A 13,290-nucleotide genomic window follows, 5' to 3' on the forward strand; every position below is an offset into this window, starting at 1 on the left:
AGTCTATCTTGTATTGATGATGAAAATTAGTACAGTATCACTTATTAATGAGAAAAATTCAGCAAAGTCTTTAGAACACTGTAAATCATCATTTGGTATATAAAATTTATTATAAAAAATATTGCACAGAAGGTACACTGGGGCACTGTGTGCCCCAAACACTATAGATTGAATCAATGGAACATCACACCAGCATAACAATGATATCAGTTGATAGTGAAAAGCTTTTGATTGTGAAAAAGTAAACGTCACGAATTTTGATGCCGCATCTACATATTGGCCCAACGTCGGCCAGCGCCAATGTGTGGATGGGTGGTTTGCCAGCGCTGGCCTTCATTTGCCATCACTCCGACTTTTTTCGAGCGGAGGCCAGTGAAGGCAAACCACCCATCCACAATGCATGCTGTTTCCTGTTTTGTCGTCTGCTCTGCTGGTTTTTCTGTGTAGGCTAAATGAGTTTCTATAGGCGGTATAGGCCTAATTGTAATTAATTATTATTGTGTTCATTTAATTATTATTATTTTCAATTTCTATCAGATAAATGTCACTGATTACTGCCAACTGATTATTGGACACACAGTGTGGATGGCCAAGCTTACCAGGCTGGGCCAGCTTACTGGGCCAAAATGTGGACTAGGAATAAGAAATGAAGGGCTTGAAACATCAAAGTACTGGGGAAAATTCCCATGGCGCACTCAGTGCCCCAGTGTACCTTTGCAGGGTTAATAATGAATACTCACTTCATTTATGATGGCTAAAAACAGATGATAGGTGGATGCATCACTTTTGTGCCACACAATATCAACTTTAATTGGTGATATGGAAATTTTGAAACACTTGGCAAAAGTACATCATGCGGTCCATCACTGAAAAATAAAAAATATTATCTCAACAGTATAAAACCAAACTTAGGTATCCAAATATCCAATGTTGTGATCAAGGCGTTCCTAGATAGCTCATTTCAAATAATTTTAAAACAGTAAGTGAAATGTCGGCAGCGTCATAGTCCAGCAAATGTTTCATAAAAAAATCCTCCAAATGATAGGCTAGGAGCTCCTTCTGATGAGCCACTTTGATAATGAGCTATTAAACACATCCACTGGGCGCGCCCTAACTGAGTTTGGCAGACAGTTGAACATTCGCACTGCCAACATTGGAAAATTGTTCTTCACTATTGAGGTTGGCAGGCCTGATCTGCCTGTGTTGGTTGCTGGAAAAATAGTCTATTAGTTTTTTTGAAGTTTAAGTAGTTTCTCATGACTAAAGTGTTTCAAGTTGATTTATTACTTAAAGGTGTGAATCCGGTGAGTCACTGAGTGTATAGTCTTCAAAATTTACATCTATTTATTGTTAAGTTAAGGTAACCTCAATATCAACTGTGCAAGTGTCCAATTGTTGGAGAAACTTTTTCACGCGGGAATGAGCCGTTGTTCTATTGCTGTTTTTCGTGTTGTGCTATTAATCTGTTGACGATAAGTTGAAGGTGAAAGGCACCGCCTTATCTTATTCACCTGTCACTTCCACGTGGAACGGCTGATAACATAGCTAACGACATTGTTTATTTCTTCTATCTCGTAGTATAGTTGAAGAATGTACAGTATACTTTCTATTATGAACTGTATAATATATCTCAAGCTACTGAATTCTTCCCTGTAGTACGGAGTCTGGAAATTCAGTATGATTAAAACAACGACGAGCAAGGGCAAACCGGCGCTATTAGTTGACTCGTTCAAATACCGAAAAGCGGGACGTGTATCCTCAGGTGAAATTGTTTGGAGATGCTTAGCTAGAGATTGCAATGCTAGTGTAAGGAGCGGACGCTGAAATTGTTATTCTTAAGAGTAGAATGGGAACACATAATCACGAAAAAATGGTCATGGATACGCCTCCTTCTGCATCTAGATTTCATAGCGTAAAAACACTAAACTCGTCAATCACAAGTAAAACTCCTATAAGTTGTTTAATGAACAGTCTACCGGAAAATTTGACTCCACATTTGGATATATCAGCAAAATCAGATGGTGAGCTTTCTGAGTCGTTGCTGGAGGAGGAGACTGCATTGGATAACAGCCTGAGAGTGATAAAATTGGCGACTACTGAACTAAAAGTGAAGAACTCTTCTTCGGAGTGCTGTCCACATCTAAGGCAGGAGATTCATAAACTTCGGGAGGTTCTCAACAAACGTTTAATAGAGTGGGTGGCAGCTGTAAATCGTGCTGCTGACATGGAGAGTAGCCTAAATGGTTTTAGAGTAAAATGTAGGTGTGGCAAATCTCAGGTTGACGTTTCTTGCAATACTGAAAGTACTGATTTAGGTAGTATAGAATCATCTGTAAATTTTTCTGTTGATGAAAATGCTTTTTCCCTAAAAGAGAAAATTGAACATCAGAAGTTAGAAATTGAAGGTTTAAATGATCAAATAAAGAGAATGTTAATTTCAATTGAAACATTGGAAGAATATAATCTTTCTCTTCAAAACATAATATCTCAAAATGCTTCAAGACTAAATCGCTTGGGTCCCAAGATCAAACCAATATCAAATAGATAGTATGCTTCAGTAACTGGGAAAAATAGAACATTTCAAATGAACATTGTGAATAATTCACGGGGTAGTGTCTATTTGTGGGCTGATAGTCCGGGGAGAAAAATGAGAGATCTTATTTGGGATAGACTTCCGGTGGGCTACACGTTGCACCAGGAGCAACATTTGAAATAATTTCGAATGAAATGCTTTCTTTTAGTAGACGTCATAATCTGGGTGTAAACGATTGGGTAATAGTTATGGCGGGCACTAATAGTGTGTCTAACAGGTTCAAAAATGGCGATATTGAAAGTTACATCTGTAAGTTGAGTAATCTAGTAAACTTATATGAGAATTGTAATTTAATACAGTCAACTGTACCGTATAGGTATGATTTAAATTTCAATTCGGTTGAGAATGAAATGATTGATTCACTTAACAATGAAATTCGTTCATTGTGCAATAAAAATAACATCCATCTAATAGATATAATAATGGTATCTTGATTCTTCCAACTATACTAAGGACTGCATATCAATAAAGAAGGAAAACAGAATTCGAGCAAAAAAAAGCTGCATTAATTGGAGAGTATGACACAGTAAAACCAAACATCAATAACTGGATTACTGATTTGGATTTTACATATCTGCCTGGATTTAAAACTGCCTCTGTTTTTTGTAGATCATATCGTACAAAGGGTGGGGCTGCAATTTTTGTTCATGAACAACTAGAATTTAGGACTATTGAGTCATGACATGTAAATTGAAATGGTATGCGGAGTTGCCGCAATTGAACGTATAAGAAATAAAATCATTTGTCAGTTTGTAGGCCATATAATAGAAGTGTGAGTTATTTTAATGATTTTTTAACGTGCTTTTATAATGTATTAAGTGATGTGTTTAAAAATGGCTTCAATCTGGTGATTGGCGGTGATTTTAATGTAAATTTGATAGGTCACGATTGTTTTGAAAACGACTTACTGAACTTGTTTGAATGCTTTGGTTTGAGTGTAACAATAAGAGATATTACGAGACCTGGTCTTGATGGAGTTTCAAATGGATCGTGTATAGATAACATTTTAACAGATATTCATAATAGTCTATGGTCATCTGAAATCATTCACACTCTTTTTTCTGATCATGATGGAATTCTGTTAAGGCTTAATTTGAAAAATAGGAATGTTAAAAATACTGCAAATAATAAGTTTAGATTAATAAATGATGATAATGCTAGAATTTTTGTCAGTTATCTGAATTCCATTAATTGGCTGGAGGTCTACTCCATACTAAATTATAATGATAGATACAAAAAGATTTTCGAACTTTTCATGAGAGCTGTGAATAGCTCTTTTCAATTGAAATCTGTAAAATCTAATAATTGCAAACAAAACAGTGAGTGGTATTATAGTATGTAGTCTTAAAGCATTGAAGGTCAAATTCGATGGCCTTTGTCATTTGTGTAAAATCCTCAGAACACCTGAGTTGCTCTCCCTCTATAAAGAATCTAGAAAGTTGTACAGGCTTGAAATAAAAAAGACAAGAATTTTGTATCATAATGCAATTATAAGTAGTTCTATTAATAAGAGTAGGGCTGTATGGAAAATTGTAAATAGTTTCACAACAAATAAATGTAGTAATAGGACTCAAGTTGATGATATAACGTCTGAGGACTTTAACAATTTCTTTGTCGAACATATTTCGCAGTTGAAACAAGATATACCTGTTAGTGTTGAAAATACAGCTTTTTATTATAGTAAGTTGACACGACCAAGTGTGAATTTCTGTTTTAAGCCAGTAACTGTTGAAAAAGTTTTCCATACAGTTTTAAGTTCAAGTAATAGTAAGTGTATAGATATTTATGGACTTGATGCTTCGATTCTGAAAAAAGCAGCTGATAAAATAAGTGAGGTACTGACTTTTTTATTTAATGATTGTATTATTGCTGGTTGTATGTATCCTGAAAAATTAAAAAAATGTATAAGTTTTGCCTGTACATAAAAAGGGTTCTAGAAAGGAGAAAAGTAACTTCAGACCAATTGCTATTGTACCTGTTTTCTCCAAGGTTTTTGAGACTTTGATTCATTAACAGATGTCATCTTATTTTGAGTCCAACAATATATTACCACAATCATAAGCAATTTGGTTCCAGGGCTGATAGAAGCTCAAATGATCCTATTGATGGTGTTGTTAGTGGGGTTATAAGCAACATGGAGTCAGGTGATTCTGTGGGTCTGAGGTCATACGATTTTTCAAGATCTTTCGACACTGTTCAACACCACATTTTGGGAGATAAACTGGGTTTCTATGGCTTTACACCAGGCGCAGTGCGACTAGTTTTATCATACTTGACTGACAGGAACCAGTTTGTATACAAGGATGGGGTTTTGCCAAATGGCAGATTGGTAGAATTTGGCGTGCCTCAGGGCTTCATTTTAGGCCCTATTCTCTTCAATATCTATTAAAAATGATTTGCCGATTAATATTGATGGAAACAGTCTGGATAGTTACCTGTTTGCTGATGACTTTGGCTTAAAAATTGATTGCCTATCCGAGTTTGATCTTGAAAGAGAACGAAACCATAGTTATTTTATTTTAAAGAACTGGTGTACAGCTAATAGTCTGACTCTTAATGATGACAAAACCTCTGATATAATTTTCAATTTCAGAAAGCAGAAGGATGCTACACTACTCAAGTTTCTAGGTGTTATGATTGTTTCTTGTCTGTCATGGGAGGCGCACATTGATTTTTTGTCAGTTAAACTCTCTAAAGGCCTGTATATGTTTCGCAGACTATGTTCAACTGTTGATAGGCCTGTGCTGATGAATATCTATTACACACACATTCAGAGTCTCCTATCATATGTAATTATGCTTTGGGCTAATAGCGTTAAAGCCAATTCAATCTCTATCCTTCAGAAAAAGGCTTTTAGAATCATATGTGATTTGCCTTTCAATGCTCATTGTAGACCACATTTCATAGAACTTGGATTGCTGACATTGCCATCACTGTATGTTATTAATATTTTATGTTATGTAAAAAAAAATTTGGATAAATATGATACAAACCAACACCATAATTTAAATAAACGAAATAGACATAGAGTTAAAATTCTGCAATATAGCCATTCCAAATCTCAGAGAAACTGGTACTTCATGTCAATAAAATTATATAACTCCACACCAGACAAACTAAAGCTACTAGCATTCACTCAATTTGAAAATAAAATTAAATATGTATCAGTTAATGAATGTTTAAACACAGAAAATGATTTCTTTTCTATAAATTGGGAACCATTTCTCTTATGATATAACTTGTGATCTATGCTTTACATGACTTGATTTTATTTTTGTATTTTTAAGACTGAATAATGAATAGGCTAATATTGATATAAAAAACATGTATTTTGACGAAGTTGATTTATTTGTTGTGAATATTGAATAACTAATGAAATTCTATTCTATTGACAGCGCGGCATATCTAAGTCAACCCTTCCCTCTCGAGTTACATGTAAACGCACTTCCTTCCTTCTAGTAAATGTGCAGATGTTTTTCCTGACATGTAGGCGCGATGACAAAATGTACAAGCCATGAACTTTATGAATTCCCAAACGTTGGAATATGGGCTGGCATCAGTGAGCATCATAGTCACTATTATCTTTATATGCGCCGAATATCCCCATATCAAGATGCCATACTGAATGTGAATGGCGAAAGCTGCATGGTACAGCTTCAGCAAGCGTTCAACATAAAATAGTCCCCTCATCTTCCAAAGTAGATAACCAATTATGATAGCCTCTTGCCGTTCTTGGTGAAATGAGACACATATAATTTGCTAGATCAACACCAAAACCAAGTAAAGGTGCAATTCCGTAGAGGTGTTCGAGCAGCGCAGCTATAAGCAGGAATCTCGCAGCTATAAGCAGGATTTACTGCGTCAAAAGCTTTCTGCTTATAGCTGCGCTGCTTGAGCGGCGCTGCTGGAACACCACTAAGGAATTGTACCTTAAGGTCACAGGTTCAGAATTAAGAATTTCTGATCTTTTGAGAGTAGGCCTACACACAATCTACTGAGTCCTTAAGGTAGTCAGCAACTATCTTTTAAGCTGTTCCCTAATGTAACAAACATAACTGTAAACCGTTTTTATTGTAGCGACAAATTCCAACTGGTTTTATTAAATTTGAACGTGTATGACAACAAGAAAATTAATCATTGATACTGTAAATAAGTAAATTTTTCACTATCCGCTACTAAACTTATTGAGTCTAAAACCTAACCTAATGATATTGCAATTAGGCTTTTCACATATTAGTATATTTTGATACAATTCAATTCTAATGTTAGGAATAACTGTTTGAATACTAACCTTTGAAGATACTGCGACTCTAAATGTATGATGTAAATCTCAGTGAATCTTATTATTTTTAAAACTTATTTTTAATTAATCAGTATTTTAATGGAAAATTGCAAAATATTTTTATTTATTTGCAATTTTAATGACCTAATGATGAGTCTTCAAGTAATTATGGTTTAGCTTTTAGGTTAGAAATTACAATACAACAATAGCATTTTCAAAAAATGAAAAAAAGCAAAACCCTGTTATAGAATCGAGTATTGAACAGCGGTACGAATATCGAATTTCTTATAGTCTTCTTTCCTTCTTTGTTCTATTATCGATTGTAGCACATTTAATAAACGATAGTATCAAGCTATCGACAGTAGAACATTCGATACTGCATACTGGGTGCCTGTTGGCCCGTCCGTTGCTCCCCACGGACAAGTGTTTGTTGGAGTTTTCCTATCCAATTTGCATTTTTAAAAATGTTTGGGCTTCTTAGATCTTTTCAAAAAACGATCCGGTAAAAGAGTGTGCATAGAAAATAGATGGATATCTCCTTTGTCGCATGATATACTAACAACAGTTATGATTGAGACTCAGAGCTGTACGGACGCCTGCTGCTGCCGCTCTCGTTATCTTAGATAGTACGGAGTTCGATAAAAGTGTTCTTGTTACGGTCTGCTTGAAATATTATTCTATAGACTTTACGTATTTTGTGTTGAATTACAAGTTTAGTTGTCACACAAATATAATGGCCGATATCTGCAACGTATGTCTAAAGTCACTTAAGAACGTGAAAGTGAAAGTGTTGTGTAGTGACTGCAATAAGAGTTTTCATGGGAAGTGCGTCAACCTATCCGCCGACGACGTGAACTACTTGTCGGATCAGGGCGACGTGTGGCGATGCACGCCGTGCTCCCAGCTGCGACGCAAGAGTATGGTGCTCGAATCCAAATCCACTGTCACATATGATGACATTTTTAAACTAGTCAACGAGCTCAAGGAAGATATCAAGCGTGTGGAAACTAGTCTCGGCACTTCGTTAAACTCCTGTCACGAAGAGCTAGCTGAAACTAAAAAAATCGTACAGGACCAGAAGGAGGAAATCACGAAGTTAGTCGAAACAATTAATGAGCTTCGAGGTGAAAATAATGGACTTCGTAAGCAGATTGCTGATCTCCAGTTGAGGGTCGACGAGGCTGAGCAGTATTCGCGACGCAATACAATCGAAATTCACGGCGTACCAGTGCAGAAAGGAGAAAATGTTGTCACCATAGTCAAAGATATTGGCCGATCGCTTGGTTTCCCGGTGAATGATTCTATGATAGACGCTTGTCATCGCCTGCGTTCCAAGGTGGGTTCCGGAAGGCATCCTGGCATTATTGTCAGGATGGTAAGGAGGCTGGATGCAGAAGAGCTGCTGCAGAAACGACGGGTGAAGCGTAATTTCAACACGCACGACATCGGTCTGACGGCGAAGCCAGCGGAGCCGGTCTACCTGAATGAGTGCCTATCACCAGCCCGACGTACCTTGTTCAGTGCGGCTCGGAAAGTGAAGAATGAAAAGAACTATAGCTATTTATGGGTTAGAGCTGGAAAAATTTTTCTTCGGAAAGAACAGGGTTTATCTGTGATCACGGTCACGAAAATGGAAGATCTAGAAAAACTGTAAGTCTTTTCAAATTCTTAATGTACTTGTTTTATAAATTCCCTATATTATTTTTTTTCGGTAAATTTATAAAATGTATTTCCTTTTATAACAATTTTTTATTTGAGTTTCTGGTTTCAATTATTGTTTTCTTTAGAACTGTCAATGGTCAAAATGTAATAGGCCTACTCATTTTATGGTCCTGGTTATTATTCAGAGTTATTTTTCAGACTTATTGTTATTCAGAGTTCAAAGTAAATTTTAATAATAAATTCTGTTCATATTCATAGTCACTTCAAAATTGCGTACCGTATTTGAATTGTGTGTTTCAAGGAATATATTAGTCGAATTGGTTAAGAGTAAAATAATAAGAATTAAATTTAATATCCATATCCGATTCTAGTCAGTGTTTAGTATTTTTAAATCAGAATATTAGAAGTCTTAGACAGAACTTTGATTTGTTTTTGAGTGAGCTGAATAATATGAAAGTGTCTCCGGACTTTATCATCTTGACTGAAGTTTGGATATCTACAGATGAGATAAATCTGTTTTGCATCGATGGGTATAATTCATTTGGTTTCTGTAATGATAATTATCGAGCAGGAGGCGTTGTTGTTTATGCCAAGTCCCGATATAGATGTAGCGTAGTGAGAGGTGTAGATATACAGTCAGCCGATTGTTTGCAGCTTTCCTGCTCTGTTGATAGCATTGAATTCATTATTTTAGCAGTTTACAGATTACACAGTATTCCGTTAGCACAATTTATCGAAGATATCGGTAGCTTGATAACTCCTTTCAAAGGAAAGAATTTAATTTTCACTGGAGATATCAATTGTAATATTTTGCTTGATGACAGATTGTCTGATTCTTATCTCAGCCAGATGGCTAGTCACGGATTAAACTGTCTTATTGATAAACCAACTAGAATAGTAGGTGATACCCAAAGTTGTTTAGATCACTGTTTTATCCGATTTAGCCAATTGAAATTTACAGTTAAATACAATGCACATATATTACACCTTGGAATAACTGATCATTCAATGATAATTCTAGAACTGGAATAGGAAGGAGTTGTAATATAAAAGATTCAAGTAATAAAAGTAACTTGGTGATAAACTTCAATGAATTGGAAGCCGAATTACAGAGGCTGCAATGGGAGAGCGTTTTAGATAAGAGTTCTGTTTCAGCTGCTTTCGATTTATTCATCAGCCAGTTATCAGATCTGATAGAAAAATGTAAATATAGTAAATCTAGAAATAGTACCAATGCACTACCTGATAAATTAACTCCATGGATTTCAGATTATTTATTTAGAGGTATTGATAGGAGAAAAAAATTGTACAAATTGATGATTTCAAGACCATATGATGTAAATCTTAAAGAGTATTACAAATCATTCAGAAACAGGTTGAAATCTGATTTGAGGAAAGCTAAGGAAGAGTACTACATGAATGAATTTGATAATTGTTCTGGAAATGTGAGGAATCAATGGAGAATAGTAAATAGATTGATAGGAGAACGAGAACCCAAGGTAGAAGTTACTAGCTTAGTAGTAAATTCGCATACTGTCACTGACAAAGAACGTATTGCTAAAGAATTCAATTCATTTTTTATTAACATTTCTCAACAGTTACGAAATTCAGTTATTTTTACAGAAGATCACGAAGAAATAGATTCCCGCTTCACTTGTAAAGATATGCCACATTCATTATTCTTATTTCCGACTGACGAAGCAGAAGTTTTAAAAATAATAGCTGATCTAAAAAGCAATAAATCCCCTGGAATTGACAACATTAATAGTTATATTGTAAAAAAAATTGCCATTCATATTGCTGGAGTTCTGAGTGAACTTTTCAATTGGAGCATGAAGACTGGTGAATTTCCTGAATGTTTGAAGATTGCAATTGTGATCCCAATCTTCAAGCATGGTAACAGAGAAGAATTGAATTGTTACCGCCCAATATCGCTGTTGCCTGTTTTTGCCAAGATTTTCGAAAAGATAATGAAAATACGATTGATAAGTTTTCTCAAAAGATTTGATTATTTTAGTAAAAATCAATTTGGTTTTAGAGAGGGCTTGAGTACCGAAGATGGTTTGGTTACATTTCTTGAGGATATTTATAATAGTATTAATGAAGGTGAAAAATGTTCAGCCCTGTATGTAGATATCACTAAAGCATTTGATACAGTAGACCACTCAATATTATTGAAAAAGTTGTATGCAGCAGGAGTACGAGGTTTACCTTATAAATGGTTTGAAAGTTATCTCACGGACAGAAAGCAGTGTGTAAGAATTGGTGGATGTTATAGTAATTTTGAAGACATTGTACATGGAGTGCCCCAGGGTTCTGTATTAGGGCCTATTCTATTTCTTGTGTATATCAATGACCTATGTAATGCTAAACTAGATGGGAAATTGACTGCTTTTGCAGATGATACAGCACTTACATATTCAGGAATTGATTGCGATGCATTATATGTGAAAATGAGTGCCGACTTGAGAGTCTTAAACTACTGGTTTAGTAAGAATTACATGGTAATGAGAGAAAAAACTAAATATATGATTTTTAACCTAAGAGGAGATCTATTCTTTAATACACCTTTGTCGTATCACCGTTACTCATGCACTGCTTTAGATAACTGCAACTGCCTGACAATTGACACTGTGAGCACTATTAAATACCTTGGTTTAGTTATTGACTCAAATCTATCTTGGAAGAAACATGTAGCTAAATTAAAAAAAGAGTTCTGTAGAGGGATTAGGAGTTTTTACATGTTGAGAGAGCTGTGCCCCACTGGTGTGATGATAAATGCTTATCATGCTCTCATTAGTTCCAGGATGAGTTATGGGCTCGTATTATGGGGTGGGACTTATGTCTCAACACTTTATCCCATCATAATTTTCCAAAAGTCCTTCATTCGTATTATAACCAGAACACCTAGAACTGATCATTCATGGCCGATATTTGTTCATCTCAAGATACTTCCAATAAGAAATCTTTATGTTTATAAAGTATTGAAGCTTTTTTTTCTTAGGAGTTTGAATGAAAATCTCATTAGAGATGTGAGATATAACTTTAGACGGTTTATGGTTCAGGTTCCACATTCGAATTTAACGATATTCCAACATTCATATTATTTTAATTGTCCTAGATTGTTCAATCTAGTGTCGCAATATCTAAATTGCCAGGAACTTTCACATTCATTTCTGAAATGTTTGAAAAACTACCTGCTCAGTGTTAATGACTGTGAATCATTTCTGAAAATTGTAAGATGATATTCTCATAGAAGAAATTCCATTATTTATTATTATTAAATCCTAAATAATAATCTAATTAACATATCCTTTCTTAGAGTATGCATTTTGCATTGTAAATTTTCTATTTTTTGGTTAATTACTTCATCCTTGTTTTCATGTGATGGGCTACCGTAGCAGGAAAAAATGTATTTTCTTTTAAGTTATAATTTATTATGCCAAGTTTATTTATAGAGCGGAGCGGCCTACTCCTCTGAGTATTTTTAGTTGTTTTATTAGGAGTAGTACACCCCAATCGGGCTTATGCCTAGGGGTGTCCACTTTTATTTCACATTTTTTTATATCTTTCTTTTCTATTCTGTATTATGTTTGTTTGTGAAATAAATTAATTGATTGATTGATTGAACGAGTGGCTCTAACTTTGAGATTTTTGGCATTAGGCGATTCATTTGTTGGTTTCCAATATCTATTCAGAATCTCAAAAAAAGAAAAATTCTACAATAATTCCAGAAGTTTTGATGACCTAATCAAAGAACTTAACACTGTCTCACAAAATTGACAGTCTTCTTTAAGGAAATTAACCATAAATTGAATCAAATACTAAATTGCTGCCCATTTTAAACTAACTATGCTCATACACATGACAAAACAAGATTCTCCAAAAGATTAGCTTCAAGATTTACCTTCAAGGGAATACTGGTTCAAAGTTTGTATAAATCTCTCTATAGATAGCCTAGCTATCTAAAACGTATAATATCATATTGAAGATTACAATTTTAATTAACAACTCTGATTGATAACATGAAACAAACACAAGATGATTTGATAGCCACAGTAAAATAATATTTGAGCTATACTTTCTTGTAGGAACCCTGTAGAGAAGCTTTTTTCACTTAAATTATGCAGTTCTAAATTTGTTAATCATGATACGAATTATATACTCCATGCATGTTTCTATTTAAATATTTGACAATCCACATATCCTAGAAAATTACAAAAATCCTACAATTTACAATTAGTTATTGGATCACAATTTGATTGGTCACAATATGACGCCTTCAATGTTTACAAACCACTCCTTGTCTCAGACAGAACCGTATCGCGCATGCGTTAGCAACGGGTTTTTCCCGTTCCATTCAGTCAGATCTTTGAATGTAACGTTCTTTGTGATGATGGTTACCGAGCACTGTAACTGGAGCCAATCGTCATTCTATTTGATGAAGATATTATTATCCAATGATGATTTATCATTGAATTCAATATAATAATCAATATATTATCATTTTATTCAATAAAAGGAAGGATACTTTTGAAAAATATAATTGATAAAATATAACAGTTGTTATTTAACTGATGTTAAAAAACACTATAAGTAAGTCAGCATATTGTCATTTCAAAACAAAAACCGAACCCTTAACCTCCCCTTTTACATTTAAAACATCAATAAACATACCTATTTGAAAAACCTCTATTCTCTTCCAGCATATTGCCATTTCAAAGCAAAATCCTAACCTATCTTTCCACCTTTG

General features: G+C 34.6%; 2 protein-coding genes across 7 annotated transcripts in view; one reads left to right on the top strand and one right to left on the bottom strand.

Moving 5' to 3' along the window:
- The window catches only part of LOC111051886, a 28,916-nt gene extending 21,547 nt beyond the window's left edge, over nucleotides 1–7,369 (bottom strand). For 5 of the 6 annotated variants that reach the window (XR_005571186.1, XR_005571185.1, XR_005571187.1 and 2 more), the window contains exons 1-2: nucleotides 6,885–7,369; nucleotides 741–866 (exon numbers count right to left, since the gene is read on the bottom strand). The gene's annotated coding sequence lies outside the window, so the exon portion shown is untranslated. Of the gene's footprint in view, nucleotides 1–740; nucleotides 867–5,028; nucleotides 5,080–6,884 lie in introns of all 6 variants that reach the window. The other variant, XM_039427253.1, reaches the window with a different exon arrangement.
- Nucleotides 7,370–7,608: 239 nt separating this feature from the next.
- LOC111046680 lies at nucleotides 7,609–8,529 on the top strand. Its single transcript, XM_022332287.2, has one exon. It carries the CDS (start codon nucleotides 7,609–7,611, stop codon nucleotides 8,527–8,529), a length of 921 nt encoding a protein of 306 aa, XP_022187979.2.
- Nucleotides 8,530–13,290: the final 4,761 nt, after the last annotated feature.

This window comes from Nilaparvata lugens, chromosome 4 (genome assembly GCF_014356525.2).
Source record: "Nilaparvata lugens isolate BPH chromosome 4, ASM1435652v1, whole genome shotgun sequence".
NCBI classification, from domain to species: Eukaryota; Metazoa; Arthropoda; class Insecta; order Hemiptera; family Delphacidae; genus Nilaparvata; species Nilaparvata lugens.

What these genes read in the sequence shown, in the direction of transcription:
- LOC111046680 (XM_022332287.2), top strand. Translation starts at nt 7,609, where the DNA reads ATGGCCGATATCTGCAACGTATGTCTAAAGTCACTTAAGAACGTGAAA.